At 43.6% G+C, this 23,561-nt stretch overlaps 1 protein-coding gene across 1 annotated transcript in view; it reads right to left on the minus strand.

Moving 5' to 3' along the window:
- inpp5d (inositol polyphosphate-5-phosphatase D) overlaps positions 1 to 21,878 on the minus strand; it is a 67,028-nt gene extending 45,150 nt beyond the window's left edge. Inside the window, exons 1-3 of the mRNA XM_055941143.1 lie at positions 20,969 to 21,878; positions 19,170 to 19,233; positions 6,128 to 6,263 (exon numbers count right to left, since the gene is read on the minus strand). Coding sequence (XP_055797118.1) covers positions 6,128 to 6,263; positions 19,170 to 19,233; positions 20,969 to 21,111 — 343 coding nt within the window. The 5' untranslated portion in view covers positions 21,112 to 21,878. The remainder of the gene's footprint in view (positions 1 to 6,127; positions 6,264 to 19,169; positions 19,234 to 20,968) is intronic.
- Positions 21,879 to 23,561: the final 1,683 nt, after the last annotated feature.

Below are 23,561 nucleotides of genomic sequence, written 5' to 3' on the forward strand. Positions count from 1 at the left end.
GGCGCAGTGCACACTGACCAGGTTGCTAGGTGTACGGTATTTCCTCCGACACATTGGTGCGGCTGGCTTCCGGGTTGGATGCGCGCTGTGTTTTAACACAAGCAGTGCGGCTTGGTTGGGTTGTGTTTCGGAGGACGTATGGCTCTCGACCTTCGCCTCTCCCAAGTCCGTGCGGGAGTTGTAGAGGTGAGACAAGACAGTAACTACTAACAATTGAATACCACGAAATTGGGGAGAAAAAGGGGTTAAAAAACACAAACGTAATGTCTTATGTTTCACCGAGTCGTGGCTGAATGACGACATGGATAACATACAGCTGTGGTAGGTTTTCTGTGCATCCGGTAAGACAAGTGGTGGTGGTCTGTGTCTATTTATAAATAACAGCTGGTGCACAACATCTAATATTAAGGAAGTCTCTAGGTTTTGCTCGCCTGAGGTAGAGTATCTCATGATAAGCTGTAGACCACACTATTTACCAAGAGAGTTTTCATCCATATTTTTCTTAGCTGTCTATTTACTACCACAAACCGATGCTGGCACTAAGAACGCACTCAACGAGCTGTATAAAGCCATGAGCAAATAAGAAAATGCTCATCCGGAGGCAGTGCTCTAGCGGACATTAATACAGGAAAACTTACATCTGTTTTACCTCATTTCTACCAGTATGTTACATGTGCAACTAGAGGGAAAAAAACTCTAGACCACCTTTACTCCACACACAGAGATGTGTACAAAGTTCTCCGTCACCCTCTATTTGGCAAATGTGACCATAACTCTATCCTCCTGATTCCTGCTTACAAGCTAAACTAAAGCAGGAAGTACCAGTGACTCGCTCAATACGGAAGTGGTCAGATGACGCAGATGCTAAGCTACAGGACTGTTTTGCTAGCACAGACTGGAATATGTTCCCGGGATTCTTCTGATGGCATTGAGGAGTACATCACATCAGTCACTGGCTTCCTCAATAAGTGCATTGATGATGTTGTCCCCACAGTGACCGTACATACCCCAACCAGAAGCCATGGATTACAGGCAACATCCGCGAACTAAAGGGTAGAGCTGCTGCTTTCAAGGAGCAGGATTCTAACCCGGACACTTATAAGAAATCCCGCTATGCTACCCGGACTATTTGCATTGTATTTGTTATATATCTACCTCAATGACTCTGATGCCCCACTTTACATGTAAATACACTATATATAGTACAGTATGTGGATACCCCTTCAAATGTATGGATTTGCCTATTACAACCACACCCGTTGCTGACAGGTGTATAAAATCGAGCACACAGCCATGCAATCTCCATAGACAAACATTGGGCAGTAGAATGGCCTAACTGAAGAGCTCAGTGACTTTCAACGTGGCACTGTCATAGGATGCCACCTTTTCAACAAGTCAGTTTGTCAAATTTCTGCCCCTCTAGAGCTACCCCGGTCAACTGTAAGTGCTGTAATTGTGAAGTGGAAAAATTTAGGAGCAACAACGGCTCAGCCGCGAAGTGGTAGGCCACACAAGCTCACATAACAGTACCGCCGAGTGCTGAACATCGTCTAGATGATTCTGTGCTTCCAAATTTGTGGCAACAGTTTGGGGTAGGCCCTTTCCTGTTTCAGCATGACTATGCCGCTGTGCACAAAGTGAGGTCCATACAGAATTGGTTTGTTGAGATTGGTGTGGAAGAACTTGACTGGCCTGCACAGAGCCCTGACCTCAACCCCATCGAACACCTTTGGGATGAATTGGAATGCAGACTGCGAGCCAGACCTAATTGCACAACATCAGTGCCCGACCTCACTAATGCTCTTGTGGCTGAATGGAAGCAAGTCCCCCACAGCAATGTTCCAACATCTAGTGGAAAGCCTTCCCAGAAGAATGGAGGCTGTTATGGCAACAAAGGGGGAACCAATTCCATATTAATGCCCATGATTTTGGAATGAGATGTTCGACGAGCAGGTGTCCACATACTTTTGGTCATGTAGCCTGCGGCTATGGAATCCTGACCTATTCACCGGACGTGCTACCTGTCCCAGACCTGCTGTTTTCAACTCTCTAGAGACAGCAGGAGTGGTAGAGATACTCTTAATGATCAGCTATGAAAAGCCAACTGACAATTACTCCTGAGGTGCTGACTTCTTGCACCCTCGACAACTACTGTGATTATCATTATTTGACCATGCTGGTCATTTATGAACATTTGAACATCTTGGCCATGTTCTGTTATAATCTCCACCCGGCACAGCCAGAAGAGGACTGGCCACCCCTCATAGCATGGTTCCTCTCTAGGTTTCTTCCTAGGTTTTGGCCTTTCTAGGGAGTTTTTCCTAGCCACCGTGCTTCTACACCTGCATTGCTTGCTGTTTGGGGTTTTAGGCTGGGTTTCTGTACAACACTTTGAGATATCAGCTGATGTAAGAAGGGCTATATAAATACATTTGATTTGATTTGATTTAGTGTATCTACTTTAACTGTGTTGGAGAGTATTTGATTGTATGTAATCTGATTATTAAAAAACAACCTGTAATCAGTTACATTATCAGCTACAAATATTGTAATCAGATTACATTATCAGCTACAAATATTGTAATCAGATTACATTATCAGCTACAAATATTTTAATCAGATTACATTATCAGCTAAAAATATTGTAATCAGATTACAGATACACAACTAGATGATTACTTCTTGGATTACTTTTACATTTAGAAAGTTTTTTTGAAATCTGACACAGCGGTTGCATTAAGGAGAGGTATATCTATAATTCCATGTGTATAACTTGTATTATCATTTACATTTATGATGAGTATTTCTGTTGAAACGATGTGGCTATGCAAAATCACTTGATGTTTTTGGAACTAGTGAATGTAACGCGCCAATGTAAACTCAGATTTTTTTATATAAATATGAACTTTATCAAACAAAACATGCATGTATTGTGTAACATGAAGTCCTATGAGTGTCATCTGATGAAGATCATCAAAGGTTAGTGATTAATTTTATTTATATTTCTGCTTTTTCTGACTGCTATCTTTCGCTGGAAAAATGGCTGTGCTTATTGTGGTTTTGTGGTGACCTAACATAATCGTTTGTAGTGCTTTCACTGAAAAGCATATTTGAAAACGGACACTTTGGTGGGATTAACAACAAGATTACCTTTAAAATGATATAAGACACATGTATGTTTGAGGAATTTTAATTATGAGATTTCTGTTGTTTGAATTTGGCACCCTGCACTTTATCTGGCTGCTGTCATATCGATCCCGTTAGCAGGATGCAGCCATAAGAAGTTATTAATGACATTCAATTCAGCATCGGAAAAAAAAGGTGCAAGTTTAAGTTAGTTCCACCTGAGCCAGTCTGAACACAAGTCAGAGATCGCTATGACAACACGACAAAATGCGTTCGATAGATCGGTTTGTCTTCTTCTATTGCCTCTTCGGGGAAAAGTAAACCCACATTTTCCTTACTGATTATTTGGACAGTGTCACTTCGTCATATTCGGAGCATGGATCGGACCAACACGCAGCGAGGTATGTAGACATAATGAGTTTAATTGAACAGACGAACACTGACACGAAATACACTTGAATAAACTATAAAACAACAAACGACGTTAAACAGACCTGAACATGAGAACTACATAAAAACGAAGAACGCACGAACGTGTAACGGATGTGAAATGGCTAGCTAGTTAGCGGGTGCGCGCTAGTAGCATTTCAATCAGTTACGTCACTTGCTCTGAGACATTAAGAACAGGAAAAACGAATGAACGAACGAGACAGTACCGTGTGGTGCAACAAAACACAGACACAGCGACAACCACCCACAAACAAACAGTGTGAACACCCTACCTTAATATGGTTCTCAATCAGAGGAAACGCCAAATACCTGCCCCTAATTGAGAACCATATCAGGCAACACATTGAACCCAACATAGAAACACATAACATAGAATGCCCACCCCAACTCACGCCCTGACCAACTAAACACATACAAAAACAACAGAAAACAGGTCAGGAACGTGACAGACAGGTATTAGAGGTTTCAAGGTTTCAAGTTTCAAAGTATATAGAAGGAAATGCAAGCTATATACATGCTCAGGGCGACCACCATAATTACAGTGTGCAGGGTTACTGGAGTTATTGAGGTACAGTAGAAGTTGGCTATACAACATAAACAGATCTGGGACCAACAAGCTACCTTGGGTTAGGTCAGATCCAAGCTACCTTGGGATAGGTCAGATCCAAGCTACCTTGGGTTAGGTCAGATCCAAGCTACCTTGGGTTAGGTCAGATCCAAGCTACCTTGGGTTAGGTCAGATCCAAGCTACCCTGGGTTAGGTCAGATCCAAGCTACCTTGGGTTAGAACAGATCTGGGACCAACAAGCTACCTTGGGTTAGCTCAGATCCAAGCTACCTTGGGTTAGGTCAGATCCAAGCTACATTGGGTTAGGTCAGATCCAAGCTACCTTGGGTTAGGTCAGATCCAAGCTACCTTGGGTTAGGTCAGATCCAAGCGACCTTGGGTTAGGTCAGATCCAAGGTACCTTGGGTTAGGTCAGATTCAAGCTACCTTTGGTTAGGCCAGATCTGGGACCACCAAGCTGCCTTGGGTTAGGTCAGATCTGGGACCACCAAGCTACCTTGGATTAGGTCAGATCTGGGACCACCAAGCTACCTTGGGTTAGGTCAGATCCAAGCTACATTGGGTTAGGTCAGATCCAAGCTACCTTGGGTTAGGTCAGATCCAAGCTACATTGGGTTAGGTCAGATCCAAGCTACCTTGGGTTAGGTCAGATCCAAGCTACCTTGGGTTAGGTCAGATCCAAGCTACCTTGGGCTAGGTCAGATCTGGGACCACCAAGCTACCTTGGGTTAGGTCAGATCTGGGACCACCAAGCTACCTTGGGTTAGGTCAGATCCAAGCTACATTGGGTTAGGTCAGATCCAAGCTACCTTGGGTTAGGTCAGATCTAAGCTACCTTGGGTTAGGTCAGATCACCGACAACGATGAGACAGCCTATAGGGAGAAGGTCAGAGACCTGACCGTGTCACTACAGAGGGTAGGCACTACAGAGGGAAGTGCGTACGGCCCAGTACATCACCGGGACCAAGCTTCCTGCCATCCAGGACCTCTATACTAGGCGGTGTCAGAAGGCAGCCCTAAAAATTGTCAAAGACTCCAGCCACCCTAGTCATAGACTGTTCTCTTTGCTACCGCACGGTAAGCAGTACCAGAGCGCCAAGTCTAGGTCCAAGAGGCTTCTAAACAGTTTCTAACCCCCAAGCCATAAGACTCCTGAACACCTAATCAGATGGCTACCCAGACTATTTGCATTGCCCCCCCCCCCCCTTTACACTGCTGCTACTCTCTGTTATTATCTATGAATAGTCACTTTAATAACTCTACCTATATGTACATATTACCTCAATTACATCGACAACGGTGCCCCCGCACATTGACTCTGTACCGGTATCCCCTGTACATAGCCTCGCTATTGTTATTTACTGCTGCTCTTTAATTATTTGTTATTCTTATCTCTTACTTTTTTTTAAGGTATTTTCTTAAAACTGCATTCTTGGTTAAGGGCTTGTAAGTAAGCATTTCACTGTAAGGTTCACTCACACCTGTTGTATTCGGCGCATGTGACTAATAACGTTTTATTTTATTTTATCCAAGCTACCTCGGGTTAGCTCAGATCCAAGCTACCTCGGGTTAGCTCAGATCCAAGCTACCTTGGGTTAGCTCAGATCCAAGCTACCTTGGGTTAGCTCAGAGCCAAGCTACCTCGGGTTAGCTCAGACCCAAGCTACCTCGGGTTAGCTCAGATCCAAGCTACCTCGGGTTAGCTCAGATCCAAGCTACCTCGGGTTAGCTCAGATCCAAGCTACCTCGGGTTAGCTCAGATCCAAGCTACCTTGGGTTAGCTCAGATCCAAGCTACCTCGGGTTAGCTCAGATCCAAGCTACCTTGGGTTAGCTCAGATCCAAGCTACCTTGGGTTAGCTCAGATCCAAGCTACCTTGGGTTAGCTCAGCTGTAGTAAAGCATAATACGAGAGAACTGTTGACCAGTTCCCACAGGGTACCCTTTGAAACACAGAAAGATAATAAGCAGGTTATTATCTGACCTGGCTCCTCCTCTGGCTCCTCTTCTTTCTGAACAGGGAACTGCAGGTGTGTAGCCAGACCCATGTTGGGACTGTAGTACGTCTCCACCAGGTCAGCAAGCACAGAGAAGAACCGGATAGGGACACCCTCAGAGGCCTGGAGACATAGACAGAGACAGAGAAACAACAAACACTGGTTAGTGGCACATGCTACTGAGTCTAGTAATAACATCAGTCACGTGCTAGGAGTCTATAGAGCACAACGTCAGTCACAGGCAAGAACTCTATAGAGGACAACATCAGTCACAGGCTAGAACTCTAGAAAGCACAGCATCAGTCACAGGCTAGAACTCTAGAGAGGACAACATCAGTCACAGGCTAGAACTATAGAGAGCACAACGTCAGTCACAGGCAAGAACTCTATAGAGGACAACATCAGTCACAGGCTAGAACTCTAGAGAGCACAACATCAGTCACAGGCTAGAAGTCTAAAGAAAAAAAACATCAGTCACAGACTAGGAGTCTATAGAGCACAATATAAGTCACAGTCTAAAACTAGAGAGCACAACATCAGTCACGGGCTAGAACTCTAGAGAGCACAACATTAGTCACAGGCTAGAACTCTATAGAGGACAACATCAGTCACAGGCTAGAACTCTAGAGAGGACAACATCAGTCACAGGCTAGAACTATAGAGAGCACAACATCAGTCACAGGCTAGAACTCTAGAGAGCACAACATCAGTCACAGGCAAGAACTATAGAGAGCACAACATCAGTCACAGGCTAGAACTCTAGAGAGCACAACATCAGTCACAGGCAAGAACTATAGAGAGCACAACATCAGTCACAGGCTAGAACTCTATAGAGGACAACATCAGTCACAGGCTAGAACTCTAGAGAGGACAACATCAGCAACAGGCTAGAACTCTGTAGAGGACAACATCAGTCACAGGCTAGAACTCTGTAGAGGACAACATCAGTCACAGGCTAGAACTATAGAGAGCACAACATCAGTCACAGGCTAGAACTCTACAGAGGACAACATCAGTCACAGGCTAGAACTCTATAGAGGACAACATCAGTCACAGGCTAGAACTCTATAGAGCACAACATCAGTCACAGGCTAGAACTCTATAGAGGACAACATCAGTCACAGGCTAGAACTCTGTAGAGGACAACATCAGTCACAGGCTAGAACTCTAGAGAGGACAACATCAGTCACAGGCTAGAACTCTAGAGAGGACAACATCAGTCACAGGCTAGAACTATAGAGAGCACAACATCAGTCACAGGCTAGAACTATAGAGAGCACAACATCAGTCACAGGCTAGAACTCTAGAGAGCACAACATCAGTCACAGGCAAGAACTCTAGAGAGCACAACATCAGTCACAGGCTAGAACTCTAGAGAGCACAACATCAGTCACAGGCTAGAACTCTAAAGAAAAAAAACATCAGTCACAGACTAGGAGTCTATAGAGCACAATATAAGTCACAGTCTAAAACTAGAGAGCACAACATCAGTCACAGGCTAGAACTCTAGAGAGGACAACATCAGTCACGGGCTAGAACTCTATAGAGGACAACATCAGTCACAGGCTAGAACTCTAGAGAGGACAACATCAGTCACGGGCTAGAACTCTATAGAGGACAACATCCGTCACAGGCTAGAACTCTATAGAGGACAACATCAGTCACAGGCTAGAACTCTATAGAGCACAACATCAGTCACAGGCTAGAACTCTATAGAGGACAACATCAGTCACAGGCTAGAACTCTGTAGAGGACAACATCAGTCACAGGCTAGAACTCTAGAGAGGACAACATCAGTCACAGGCTAGAACTCTAGAGAGGACAACATCAGTCACAGGCTATAACTCTAGAGAGCACAACATCAGTCACAGGCTAGAACTCTAGAGAGCACAACATCAGTCACAGGCTAGAAGTCTAAAGAAAAAAAACATCAGTCACAGACTAGGAGTCTATAGAGCACAATATAAGTCACAGTCTAAAACTAGAGAGCACAACATCAGTCACAGGCTAGAACTCTAGAGAGGACAACATCAGTCACAGGCTAGAACTCTAGAGAGCACAACATCAGTCACAGGCTAGAACTCTAGAGAGGACAACATCAGTCACGGGCTAGAACTCTATAGAGGACAACATCCGTCACAGGCTAGAACTATAGAGAGCACAACATCAGTCACAGGCTAGAACTCTAGAGAGGACAACATAAGTCACAGGCTAGAACTCTAGAGGGGAAAACATCAGTCACAGGCTAGGAGTCTATAGAGCACAACATCAGTCACAGGCTAGGAGTCTATAGAGCATATCATCAGTCACAGGCTAGGAGTCTATAGAGCATAACATCAGTCACAGGCTAGGAGTCTTTAGAGCATAACACGAGTCACAGGCTAGAACTAGAGAGCACAACATATTCTTATTTCTCTACTTGGTGCTTAATTTTTGGTGCTAGTATAGATATTTATGGTGCTGGTATAGATCTTTCTGGTGCTGGTATAAATCTTTCTGGTGCTGGTATAGATCTTTCTGGTGCAGGTATAGATCTTTCTGGTGCAGGTATAGATCTTTCTGGTGCAGGTATAGATATTTATGGTGCTGGTATAGATCTTTCTGGTGCAGGTATAGATCTTTCTGGTGCAGGTATAGATCTTTCTGGTGCAGGTATAGATATTTATGGTGCTGATATAGATCTTTCTGGTGCAGGTATAGATCTTTCGGGTGCAGGTATAGATCCTTCTGGTGCAGGTATAGATCTTTCTGGTGCAGGTATAGATCTTTCTGGTGCAGGTATAGATATTTATGGTGCTGATATAGATCTTTCTGGTGCAGGTATAGATCTTTCGGGTGCAGGTATAGATATTTATGGTGCAGGTATAGATATTTATGGTGCAGGTATAGATCTTTCTGGTGCAGGTATAGATATTTATGGTGCTGGTATATATCTTTCTGGTGCAGGTATATATCTCTCTGGTGCAGGTATAGATATTTCTGGTGCTGGTATATATCTTTCTGGTGCAGGTATATATCTTTCTGGTGCAGGTATAGATATTTCTGGTGCCGGTATAGATATTTTTGGTGCAGGTATAGATCTTTCTGGTGCAGGTATAGATCTTTCTGGTGCTGGTATAGATATTTATGGTGCAGGTATAGATCTTTCTGGTGCAGGTATAGATCTTTCTGGTGGAGGTATAGATATTTATGGTGCTGGTATAGATCTTTCTGGTGCAGGTATAGATATTTATGGTGCAGGTATATATCTTTCTGGTGCAGGTATATAGATCTTTCTGGTGCAGGTATAGATATTTCTGGTGCAGGTATAGATATTTTTGGTGCTAGTATAGATCTTTTTGGTGCTAGTATAGATCTTTTTGGTGCTGGTATAGATCTTTCTGGTGCAGGTATAGATATTTATGGTGCAGGTATAGATCTTTCTGGTGCTGGTATAGATACTTCTGGTGCAGGTATAGATCTTTCTGGTGCAGGTATAGATATTTTTGGTGCAGGTATAGATCTTTCTGGTGCAGGTATAGATCTTTCTGGTCATGTTGTTTGAATGATAGGTTTTCCTTCTATAACAACCATCCAGCTTACATACTGTTATAAAGGAATTTCTACTGTTATGCTACATTCCAAGGGCGTATTAAATACCAAGTCACCTGTTTTGTTTTATATAGTCCCTTTCACTGCCACTGTGGATGTTGTTTCACTTTGTGAAGTTTCCGTTATTTTCTGTTAAGCACCACGAGATGAACCTTGTGGCTTGTCATACGCCCACGCTAGGGGATCATTTAAAACCTCCTGTAACTGAAAGAGGAAGAAGCTTTTGATCAACATTAGCAGAGTAGCCTGTAGGAATTGCAGTACCCTTCAACATTAGCAGAGTAGCTTGTAGGATCTACAGTACCCTTCAACATTAGTAGAGTAGCCTGTAGGAATTGCAGTACCCTTCAACATTAGTAGAGTAGCCTGTAGGATCTACAGTACCCTTCAACATTAGCAGAGTAGCCTGTAGGAATTGCAGTATCCTTCAACATTAGTAGAGTAGCTTGTAGGATCTACAGTACCCTTCAACATTAGTAGAGTAGCCTGTAGGATCTACAGTACCCTTCAACATTAGTAGAGTAGCTTGTAGGATCTACAGTACCCTTCAACATTAGTAGAGTAGCCTGTAGGATCTACAGTACCCTTCAACATTAGTAGAGTAGCTTGTAGGATCTACAGTACCCTTCAACATTAGTAGAGTAGCCTGTAGGATCTACAGTACCCTTCAACATTAGTAGAGTAGCCTGTAGGATCTACAATACCCTTCAACATTAGTAGAGTAGCCCGTAGGAATTGCAGTACCCTTCAACATTAGTAGAGTAGCTTGTAGGATCTACAGTACCCTTCAACATTAGTAGAGTAGCTTGTAGGATCTACAGTACCCTTCAACATTAGTAGAGTAGCTTGTAGGATCTACAGTACCCTTCAACATTAGTAGAGTAGCCTGTAGGATCTACAGTACCCTTCAACATTAGTAGAGTAGCCCGTAGGAATTGCAGTACCCTTCAACATTAGTAGAGTAGCTTGTAGGATCTGCAGTACCCTTCAACATTAGTAGAGTAGCTTGTAGGATCTACAGTACCCTTCAACATTAGTAAAGTAGCTTGTAGGATCTACAGTACCCTTCAACATTAATAGAGTAGCTTGTAGGATCTACAGTACCCTTCAACATTAGTAGAGTAGCTTGTAGGATCTACAGTACCCTTCAACATTAGTAGAGTAGCCTGTAGGAATTGCAGTACCCTTCAACATTAGTAAAGTAGCTTGTAGGATCTACAGTACCCTTCAACATTAGCAGAGTAGCCTGTAGGATATACAGTACCCTTCAACATTAGTAAAGTAGCTTGTAGGAATTGCAGTACCCTTCAACATTAGTAGAGTAGCCTGTAGGATCTACAGTACCCTTCAACATTAGTAGAGTAGCTTGTAGGATCTACAGTACCCTTCATTTCTGTGCAAGTTAAAACTCATGAAGTTGTGAATCAGCATTGATGTCTTTCATGCTTTCCAGCTACAATAGATCAATTAAAAAACGAATCTAATCTATCTAACTGTGCACTGGTCTCCAGGTTTGGAATATTCTGTCTGCCACAGTAATAAGGGCATGTATAATAATGTCTAATAACCAAATGTATTTAAATCTCAACCACAGCCTCTGGGTGACAGAGAGAGCAGAGAGGATGGGGCTACAGGTGCTGTGTTGTACACACCCTTTATTGAATAGACTGTAGTGTACAGTCTGTTTACTGAATAGAGACTGTAGTGTACAGTCTGTTTACTGAATAGAGACTGTAGTGTACAGTCTGTTTACTGAATAGAGACTGTTGTGTACAGACTGTTTACTGAATATAGACTGTAGTGTACAGTCTGTTTACTGAATATAGACTGTAGTGTACAGTCTGTTTACTGAATAGAGACTGTAAGGTACAGTCTGTTTACTGAATAGAGACTGTAGTGTACAGTCTGTTTACTGAATATAGACTGTAGTGTACAGTCTGTTTACTGAATATAGACTGTAGTGTACAGTCTGTTTATGGAATATAGACTGTAGTGTACAGTCTGTTTACTGAATAGAGACTGTAGTGTACAGTGTGTTTACTGAATAGAGACTGTAGTGTACAGTCTGTTTATGGAATATAGACTGTAGTGTACAGACTGTTTACTGAATAGAGACTGTAGTGTACAGTCTGTTTATGGAATATAGACTGTAGTGTACAGTCTGTTTCCTGAATAGAGACTGTAGTGTACAGTCTGTTTACTGAATAGAGACTGTAGTGTACAGACTGTTTACTGAATAGAGACTGTAGTGTACAGTCTGCTTATTGAATAGAGACTGTAGTGTACAGACTGTTTACTGAATAGAGACTGTAGTGTCCAGTCTGTTTATGGAATATAGACTGTAGTGTACAGTCTGTTTACTGAATAGAGACTGTAGTGTACAGTCTGTTTATGGAATATAGACTGTAGTGTACAGTCTGTTTACTGAATAGAGACTGTAGTGTACAGTCTGTTTATGGAATATAGACTGTAGTGTACAGACTGTTTACTGAATATAGACTGTAGTGTACAGACTGTTTACTGAATAGAGACTGTAGTGTACAGTCTGTTTATGGAATATAGACTATAGTGTACAGACTGTTTACTGAATATAAACTGTAGTGTACAGTCTGTTTACTGAATAGAGACTGTAGTGTACAGTCTGTTTACTGAATAGAGACTGTAGTGTACAGTCTGTTTATGGAATATAGACTGTAGTGTACAGTCTGTTTACTGAATAGAGACTGTAGTGTACAGTCTGTTTATGGAATATAGACTGTAGTGTACAGTCTGTTTATGGAATATAGACTATAGTGTACAGACTGTTTACTGAATATAGACTGTAGTGTACAGTCTGTTTATGGAATATAGACTGTAGTGTACAGTCTGTTTACTGAATAGAGACTGTAGTGTACAGTCTGTTTATGGAATATAGACTGTAGTGTACAGTCTGTTTATGGAATATAGACTGTAGTGTACAGTCTGTTTACTGAATAGAGACTGTAGTGTACAGTGTAACTAATTACAGCCAAAGCAAGTCACAGTTAATATCACGTGTCTAGTTTTACAGAGCGTTCATATTTCGGCCCCTGACTTGCATTGGGGCCCCAAACACCATGCAAACAATTACAAGTCGATTTGGTGCAATGCATAAACATAATGGAATGATACAATATTCACAATAAAATGCTAGATTCCAGAACTCTCCCACCAAACATGGCCTGTCTTCATTTCTGAAGGCTTTGAAAGTAAAAGCAGAAGTTGTCTGATGCATGAGAAATTGAGAAATGTCTCTTAAAATACCCAGTAACACCCAACACCTGGAAGTGGACTACAATAAACAGTCTGTCATCATGAAGTGCTTTGAGAGACTAGTTAATAAGGATCATATCACCTCCACCTCACCGGCCACCCTAGACCCACTTCAGTTTGCACACCACCCCAACAGGTCCACATACGACGCAATCGTCATCACACTCCACACTGCCCTCACCCATCTGGACAAGAGGAATACCTATGTAAGAATGCTGTTCATCGACTACAGCTCAGCATTCAACACCATAGTACCCTCCAAGCTCATCATTAAGCTTGAGGCCCTGGGTCTCAACCGCGCCCTGTGCAATTGGGTCCTGGACTTTCTGACGGGCCGCCCAACATTTTATTTTATTATTTATTTCAGCTTTATTTAACCAGGTAGGCCAGTTGAAAACAAGTTCTCATTTACAACTGTGACCTGGTCAAGATAAAGCAAAGCAGTTAGACACATACAACAACACAGAGTTACACATGGAATAAAGTAGTATATATACAGTATATATATATATTTTTAAGTCTGTTTACAGTGTGTGCAGATGAGGTAAAATAAGGGAGTTAAGGCAATAAATAGGCCATGGTGGCGAAGTAATTACAATATAGCAATTAAACACTGGAATGGTAGATGTGCAGAAGATTAATGTGCAAGTAGAGATACTGGGGTGCAAAGGAGCAAGATAAATAAATAAATACAGTATGGGGATGAGGTAGATAGATGGGCTGTTTACAGATGGGCTATGTACAGGTGCAGTGATCTGTGAGCTGCTCTGACAGCTGGTGCTTAGAGCTAGTGAGGGAGGTAAGAGTCTCCAGCTTTAGTGATTTTTGCAGTTCGTACCAGTCTTTGACAGCAGAGAACTGGAAGGAAAGGCGACCAAAAGAGGAATTGGCTTTGGGGGTGACCAGTAAGATATACCTGCTTGGGCGCGTGCTGTGAGTGGGTGCTGCTATGGTGACCAGTGAGCTGAGATAAGGCGGGGCTTTACCTAGCAGAGACTTGTAGATAATCTGTAGCCAGTGGGTTTGGCGACTAGTATGAAGCGAGGGCCAACCAACGAGAGCTTACAGGTCGCAGTGGTGGGTAGTGTGTGGGGCTTTGGTGACAAAACGGATGGCACTGTGATAGACTGCATCCAGTTTGTTGAGTAGAGTGTTGGAGGCTATTTTATAGATGACATCGCCGAAGTCGAGGATTGGTAGGATGGTCAGTTTTACGAGGGTATGTTTGGCAGCATGAGTGAAGGATGCTTTGTTGCGATATAGGAAGCCGATTCTAGATTTAATTTTGCATTGGAGATGCTTAATGTGTGTCTGGAAGGAGAGTTGACAGTCTAGCCAGACACCTAGGTATTTGTAGTTGTCCACATAATCTAAGTCAGAACCGTCCAGAGTAGTGATGCTATTCGGGCGAGGAGGGTGCGGGCAGTGATTGGTTGAAGAGCATGCACTTAGTTTTACTAGCGTTTAAGTGCAGTTGGAGGCCACGGAAGGAGTGTTGTATGGCATTGAAGCTCGTTTGGAGGTTTGTTAACACAATGTCCAAAGAAGGACCAGATGTATACAGAATGGTGTCGTCTGAGTAGGGGTTGGATCAAGGAATCACCCGCAGCAAGAACAACATCATTGATATAGACAGAGAAAAGAGTCGGCCCGAGAATTGAACCCTGTGGTACCCCCATAGAGACTGCCAGAGGTCAAGACAACAGGCCCTCCGATTTGACACACTGAACTCTATCAGAGAAGTAGTTGGTAAACCAGGCGAGACAATCATTTGAGAAACCAAGGCTGTTGAGTCTGCCAATAAGAATGTGGTGATGAAGACAATGAAGACGGCTGCACAGTAATGTCTCTTATCGATGGCGGTTATGATGTCGTTTAGGACCTTGAGCGTGGCTGAGGTGCACCCATGACCAGCTCTGAAACCAGATTGCATAGCGGAGAAGGTACGGTGGGATTCGAAATGGTCGGTAATCTGTTTGTTAACTTGGCTTCGAAGACCTTAGAAAGACAGGGTAGGATAGATATAGCTCTGTAGCAGTTTGGGTCTAGATTTTCACCCCATTTGAAGAGGGGGATGACTGCGGCAGCTTTCCAATCTTTGGGAATCTCAGACGATACGAAAGAGAGGTTGAACAGGCTAGTAATAGGGGTTGCAACAATTTCGGCAGATCATTTTAGAAAGAGAGGGTCCAGATTGTCTAGCCCGGGTGATTTGTAGGGGTCCAGATTTTGCAGCTCTTTCAGAACATCAGCTATCTGGATTTGGGTAAAGGAAAAATGGTGGGGGCTTTGGCGGGTTGCTGTGGAGGGTGCCGGGCAGTTGACCGGGGTAGGGGTAGCCAGGTGGAAAGCATGGCCAGCCGTAGAGAAATGCTTATTGAAATTCTCAATTATAGTGGATTTATCGGTGGTAACAGTATTTCCTAGCCTCAGAGCAGTGGGCAGCTGGGAGGAGGTGCTCTTATTCTCCATGGACTTTACAGTGTCACAGAACTTTTTGGAGTTTGTACTACAGGATGCAAATTTCTGTTTTAAAAAGCTAGCCTTTGCTTTCCTAACTGCCTGTGTATATTTATTCCTGACTGCTCTGAAAAGTTGCATATCACGGAGGCTATTCGAAACTGATGCAGAACGCCACAGGATGTTTTTGTGCTGGTCAAGGGCAGTCAGGTCTGGGGTGAACCAATGACTATATCTATTCCTAGTTCAATTTTTTTTGAATGGGGCATGCTTATTTAAGATGGTGAGGACGGCACTTTTAAAGAATAACCAGGCATCCTCTACTGACGGGATGAGGTCATTGTCATTCCAGGATACCTGGGCCTGCTCGCAGAAGTGTTTTATGGAGCGCTTGACAGTGATGAGGGGTGGTCATTTGGTCGCAGACCCATTACGGATGCAGGCAATGAGGCAGTGATCGCTGAGATCTTGATTGAAAACAGCACAGGTGTATTTGGAGGGCGAGTTAGTTAGGATGATATCTATGAGGGTGCCCGTGTTTACGGATTTGGGGTTGTACCTGGTGGGTTCATTGATTTTTTGTGTGAGATTGAGGGCATCAAGCTTAGATTGTAGGATGGCCGGGGTGTTAAGCATGTCCCAGTTTAGGTCACCTAGTAGCACGAGCTCAGAAGATAGATGGGGGGCAATCAATTCACATATGGTGTCGAGGGCACAGCTGGGGCCAGAGGGTGGTCCACACCAAGCGGCAACAGTGAGAGACTTGTTTCTGGAAAGGTGAATGTTTAAAAGTAGAAGCTTGAATTATTTGGGTACAGACCTGGATAGTAAGACAGAACTCTGCTGGCTGTCTCTGCAGTAGATTGCAACACTGCCCCCTTTGGCAGTTCTATCTTGGCACAAAATGGTATAGTTAGGGATGGAGATTTCAGGGTTTTTGGTGGTTTTCCTAAGCCAGGATTCAGACACGGCTAAGACATCCGGGTTGGCAGAGTGTGCTAAAGCAGTGAGTAAAACAAACTTAGGGAGTAGGCTTCTACTGTTAACATGCGTGAAACCAAGGCTTTTACGGTTACAGAAGTCAACAAATGAGAGCACCTGGGGAGTGGGAGTGGGGCTAGGCACTGCAGGACCTGGATTAACCTCTACATTACCAGAGGAACAGAGGAGAAGTAGGATAAGGGTACGGCTAAAGGCTATACGAACTGGTCGTCTAGCACGTTCGGAACAGAGAGTAAAAGGAGCAGGTTTCTGGGAACGATAGCATAGATTCAAAGCATAGTGTACAGACAAAGGAAAGGTAGGGTGTGAGTACATTGAGTAATGATGAGAGAGATATAGTGTCTAGAGACGTTTAAACCAGGTGATGTCATCGCATATGTAGGAGGTGGAACAACATGGTTGGTTAAGGCATATTGAGCAGGGCTAGAGGCTCTACAGTGAAATAAGACAGTAATCACTAACCAGGACAGTAATGGATGAAGAATATTGATATTAGGGAGAGGCATGCGTAGCCAAGTGAACATATGGGTCCAGTGAGTGGTTGGGCTGGCTGGGGACACGGCGATTCAGACAGTTAGCAGGCCGGTGCTAACAAGCTAGCAGTCAGTAGGCTGGGGCTAACAAGCTAGCAGTTAGCAGACCGGGTTAGCAAGCAAGCAATTAGCAGACCGGGGCAAGCAAGCTAGCAGTTAGCAGACCGGGGCAAGCAAGCTAGCAGTTAGCAGACCGGGGCAAGCAAGCTAGCAGTTAGTAGACCGGGGCTAGCAAGTTAGCAGAAGGGCCTTTGGGGGACGTCGCGATGGGGGTAAGTCTGTTTTTGCCTCTTCGTGAGGTGACGTCGACATACTAGTCGTGGATTAGTAGGGTTCCAAGTAGCTCTAGGTAGCTAGCAGGCCGCGGTTAGCAGAAGGGGCCTTCAGCGGACATCGCGCCTGAGGGGCCTGTTGGAATCCTCGGGCAGATTATGTCGGTATTCCAGTCGTAGTGGGTCGGCGGGGTTCAGTGCCCCGTACAGGCAGTAGAAGGGGTCCGGATATTGTAGCCCAGGAGTGGGCTTCGGTGGTAGCCCAGGAGCCCTAGCCGGGCTAGCTTCAGGCTAATTGGTGCTTGCTCCGGGATGGAAACGCTAGCCAGGAGTAATCACCCGGGATTGCGGTTAGCTAGTTGCGAAGATCCAGATGAAAAGGTTCAGAGTTTGTGGTAGGAATCCGGGGATATGGAGAGAAAAATAGGTCCGTTATGCTCTGGTTTGAGTCACGTGTACTGGCGAGAGCTTTCTGAGCTAAAGGTTAGCTGATGACTGCTAGCAGTGGTTTGCTGACTGATAGCTGGTAGGTAGTTAGCTGGCTAGCTTCTGTTGAGGGATTCCAGATCCAAAGTAAATAGAAATACTTTAGAAAAAAAACTGGTCCACGCCACATTGGATGAGGCAGGTTGCAGGAGAGTATTTAGAAGTAGAGGTTTAGGAAAATATTTTTTAAATATATGTGAAGAAAAAGATATACAAGGGGCATGACAGGACAAAGACAAAGACGTCTGACTGCTACACCATCTTGGATTTCGCCATCTCCACTTTGCTGACCCTCAACACTAGGGCCCCACAAGGGTGCATTCTCAGCCCCCTCCTGTAGTCCCTGTTCACCTACGACTGCGTGGCCACGCACCTACAACTCAATCATCAAGTTTGCAGACGACACCACAGTGGTAGGCTTGATTACCAACAACGACGAGACAGCCTACAGGGAGGAGGTGAGGGCACTCGGAGTGTGGTGTCAGGAAAATAACCTCTCACTCAACGTCAACAAAACAAAGGAGATGATTGTGGACTTCAGGAAACAGTAGAGGGAGCACCCCGCTATCCATATCGAATGGACAGCAGTGGATAAGGTGGAACGTTTTAAGTTCCTCTGCGTACACATCACAGACAAACTGAAATTGTCCACCCAGACAGTGTGGTGAAGAAGGCGCAACAGCGCCTCTTCAACCTTAGGAGGCTGAAGAAATTTAACACTGACAAACTTTTACAGATGCTCAATCGAGAGCATCTTGTCGGGCTGTATCACCGCCTGGTACGGCAACTGCACCGCCCTCAACCGCAAGGCTCTACCTGCCCTCCAGGACACCTACACCACCCAATGTCACAGGAAGGCCAAAAAGATCATCAAAGACAACAACCACCCGGGCCACTGCCAGTTCACACCGCTACCACCCAGAAGGCGAGGTCAGTACAGGTGCATCAAAGCTGGGACAGAGAGACTGAAGAACAGCTTCTATCTCAAGGCCATCAGACTGTTAAACAGCAATCACTAACTCAGAGAGGCTGCTGCCTATATTGAGACCCAATCACTGGCCACTTTAATAAATGGATCACTAGTCACTTTAAACAATGTCACTTTAAATAATGACGCTTTGAATAATGTTGACATATCTTACATTATTAATTTCACATGTATATACCGCGGCTCGGCCATCGCTCATCCATATATTTATATGTACATATTCTCATTCACCCCTTTAGATTTGTGTGTATTAGGTAGTTGTTGGGTTATTGTTAGATTACTTTTTAGATATTACATGAAAATAATACCATTAAATGCTGTGTAGGGGGATCCACTCCCAAAACAGGGTGCAGATCCCTCACATTGCATTTGGTAAGAATATATATTGTGGAGCTGTCTGACTGACCTGGACAGAGAGCTTCCTCTCCTCATTGGGTAGGATCCTGTAGGTATACACACAGTTCTGGTACCTGGAAATAGGAAAGATGGGATATCATATTACAGTTTACAGAGATGTCTTGATCTGGCTGTCTGGGTCTTGAGAAGCGGTCTGGGTCTTGAGAAGCCGTCTGGGTCTTGAGAAGCCGTCTGGGTCTTGAGAAGCCGTCTGGGTCTTGAGAAGCCGACTGGGTCTTGAGAAGCGGTCTGGGTCTTGAGAAGCCGTCTGGGTCTTGAGAAGCCGACTGGGTCTTGAGAAGCCGACTGGGTCTTGAGAAGACGACTGGGTCTTGAGAAGCCGACTGGGTCTTGAGAAGCCGACTGGGTCTTGAGAAGCCGTCTGGGTCTTGAGAAGCCGTCTGGGTCTTGAGAAGCCGACTGGGTCTTGAGAAGCCGACTGGGTCTTGAGAAGCCGACTGGGTCTTGAGAAGCCGTCTGGGTCTTGAGAAGCCGTCTGGGTCTTGAGAAGCCGACTGGGTCTTGAGAAGCCGACTGGGTCTTGAGAAGCCGTCTGGGTCTTGAGAAGCCGACTGGGTCTTGAGAAGCCGTCTGGGTCTTGAGAAGCCGTCTGGGTCTTGAGAAGCCGTCTGGGTCTTGAGAAGCCGACTGGGTCTTGAGAAGCCGACTGGGTCTTGAGAAGCCGACTGGTTCTTGAGAAGCCGACTGGGTCTTGAAAAGCGGTATGGGTCTTGAGAAGCGGTCTGGGTCTTGAGAAGCGGTCTGAGTCTTGAGAAGCGGTCTGAGTCTTGAGAAGCCGACTGGGTATGGGTCTGAAGAGGTTGGGTCTGGGTTTCTGGTTTAAAGTAACTGACATTTCACAGCAGCGTGTGTCAGGTGCAGTAATGACAGATGGCATGCACTCAAACACACTTCCGTTGGTCTTCGTGTCCAACGGAATAGAGAATATGACCATTCATTTATTTTGTTTAGCAATTATTCTAATAAAAGCTCACAGCGACACAAAGATGTGTGCTGTGAGTTGTACAATGGAGTCTACCCAGCTTTGCAGCATGACTGTATGTGCCGATGAGTTGGCTGCTGCAGTAAGCAAGTGTAATTTTAAAACAGGTCTACGTTTACATAGAATTCCTGCTATAGATAGATCTATAACTGCATGCAACAACAACAACAGTATCCTAGACAGTTTCTCTGGTTAATCAAAGTCTTGAGCAAAACGTTTTAAAATTTCACCCCCGATGTACTTGTTGGCATGATTTATGTCATGATGTTAAGGAAACAGAAAGTCAACATCACATTGTTCTGCTATACATTCCAAACGCTGTCATTGGGCAGAGTTGCGTTCTATACTGCACTGCAGGAGAATATGTACCCGAAATACAAGCAGGTATTTAACGGTACAGATTGAAATCGCCCCCCTCCCCTAAAAAACAACAGTGTGTTTAGCGTTGATCATGGTTTTGTCTGATTTAAAGGTCTTGTTTTTAAATCAGCTCTTCCTACTCCAAGCTACTTTGATCTGTGCATGCAAAGAGTCAAGACTTCAACATGATCTTCCTTCCTCAATGTGATCTTTGTACAACAGCATTTGTAGCTCAGTAAATGTTTAACTGTCAATTATTTCCTTATCTGTCTCTCTTCTGCATACGAAGAGCTATAAAGGGACGAGTTCTCAACATAATCTTCTTTTCTCATTGTGATCTTTGAAAAACAGAATATTAGACTGTTAAACTGTCAGTTTTACCCATATGTCTACGTGTATATATATATATATCTTCAAAAAGTAGTCAGAATGGACATTTTACTTACAGAACACAGAGGGCATAGGCACCCTGTATGGACTCACTGTCCCGGAGGAGGAAGCTCCCATCCCTAGCTGCTTTGGAGAGCAGATCCTCAGCCTTAGATCGGGTGATATTACCATGGTGCCATGGCTGGTTCGACGTAGACATCCTGGTTCTCTGAAAACACTCAGCTAGAGAGTTCTGTTCTCTACTGAAACACTCAGCTAGAGAGTTCTGTTCTCTACTGAAAACACTCAGCTAGAGAGTTCTGTTCTCTACTGAAAACACTCAGCTACAGAGTTCTGTTCTCTACTGAAAACACTCAGCTAGAGAGTTCTGTTCTCTACTGAAAACACTCAGCTAGAGAGTTCTGTTCTCTACTGAAAACACTCAGCTAGAGAGTTCTGTTCTCTACTGAAAACACTCAGCTACAGAGTTCTGTTCTCCACTGAAAACACTCATCTAGAGAGTTCTGTTCTCTACTGAAAACACTCAGCTAGAGTTCTGTTCTCTACTGAAAACACTCAGCTAGAGAGTTCTGTTCTCTACTGAAAACACTCAGCTACAGAGTTCTGTTCTCTCCTGAAAACACTCAGCTAGAGAGTTCTGTTCTCTACTGAAAACACTCAGCTAGAGAGTTCTGTTCTCTACTGAAAACACTCAGCTAGAGAGTTCTGTTCTCTACTGAAAACACTCAGCTAGAGAGTTCTGTTCTCTCCTGAAAACACTCAGCTAGAGAGTTCTGTTCTCTACTGAAAACACTCAGCTAGAGAGTTCTGTTCTCTACTGAAAACACTCAGCTACAGAGTTCTGTTCTCCACTGAACACACTCATCTAGAGAGTTCTGTTCTCTACTGAAAACACTCAGCTACAGACATGTTTCTCACAGTATTCTCCCTTGCTCTCTCCCTCTGTTTCTCTCTTACTCTCTATATCTCTCTCTCTCTCTTCCTGTTAGTGAGGCGAAAGCTGTAAAAAGGAAGCTGCTACAAACACGGCTGTGAACTTCCTCATTTGAGAAGTTAGAAAGAGAGAGGAGGGCCAGAGAAAGAGCTGAACCACTAACACCACACACACACACACACACACACACACACACACACACAGACACAGACACACACACACACACACACACACACACACACACACACACACACACACACACACACACACACACACACACACACACACACACACACACACACACACACACACACACACACGCGCACACACGCACGACTGCTGGTCACAGACCTCTGTCACACTGTTGTAATAGTTACCCAAGGCTAAGACTCTCTTTCCACCACTGTCATGTTGAACTGTCTGATAGAAAACATACATTTAGTGGCCTGTGTTTTAGCCTGTGAGAGGTTAGATTCTAACCTCAAATGAAACATGTATCTTCTAACCTCAGATGAAACATGTATATTTTAACCTCAGATGAAACATGTATCTTCTAAACCTCAGATGAAACATGTATCTTCTAACATCAGATGAAACATGTTTCTTCTAAACCTCAGATGAAACATGTATCTTCTAACCTCAGATGAAACATGTTTCTTCTAACCTCAGATGAAACATGTATCTTCTAACCTCAGATGAAACATGTTTCTTCTAAAACTCAGATGAAACATGTATCTTCTAACCTCAGATGAAACATGTTTCTTCTAACCTCAGATGAAACATGTATCTTCTAACCTCAGATGAAACATGTTTCTTCTAACCTCAGATGAAACATGTATCTTCTAAAACTCAGATGAAACATGTATCTTCTAACCTCAGATGAAACATGTATCTTCTAACCTCAGATGAAACATGTATCTTCTAACCTCAGATGAAACATGTATCTTCTAAACCTCAGATGAAACATGTATCTTCTAACCTCAGATGAAACATGTATCTTCTAAACCTCAGATGAAACATGTATCTACTAACCTCAGATGAAACATGTATCTTCTAACCTCAGATGAAACATGTATCTTCTAACCTCAGATGAAACATGTATCTTCTAACCTCAGATGAAACATGTATCTTCTAACCTCAGATGAAACATGTATCTTCTAAACCTCAGATGAAACATGTATCTTCTAACCTCAGATGAAACATGTATCCTATAAACCTCAGATGAAACATGTATCTTCTAACCTCAGATGAAACATGTATCTTCTAACCTCAGATGAAACATGTATCTTCTAACCTCAGATGAAACATGTATCTTCTAACCTCAGATGAAACATGTATCTTCTAAACCTCAGATGAAACATGTATCTTCTAACCTCAGATGAAACATGTATCTTCTAACCTCAGATGGAACATGTATCTTCTAACCTCAGATGAAACATGTATCTTCTAAACCTCAGATGAAACATGTATCTTCTAAACCTCAGATGAAACATGTATCTTCTAACCTCAGATGAAACACGTATCTTCTAAACCTCAGATGAAACATGTATCTTCTAACCTCAGATGAAACATGTATCTTCTAACCTCAGATGAAACATGTATCTTCTAACCTCAGATGAAACATGTATCTTCGAACCTCAAATGAAACATGTATCTTCTAACCTCAGATGAAACATGTATCTTCGAACCTCAGATGAAACATGTATCTTCTAACC

This window comes from Salvelinus fontinalis, chromosome 12 (genome assembly GCF_029448725.1).
Source record: "Salvelinus fontinalis isolate EN_2023a chromosome 12, ASM2944872v1, whole genome shotgun sequence".
Lineage (NCBI taxonomy): Eukaryota > Metazoa > Chordata > Actinopteri > Salmoniformes > Salmonidae > Salvelinus > Salvelinus fontinalis.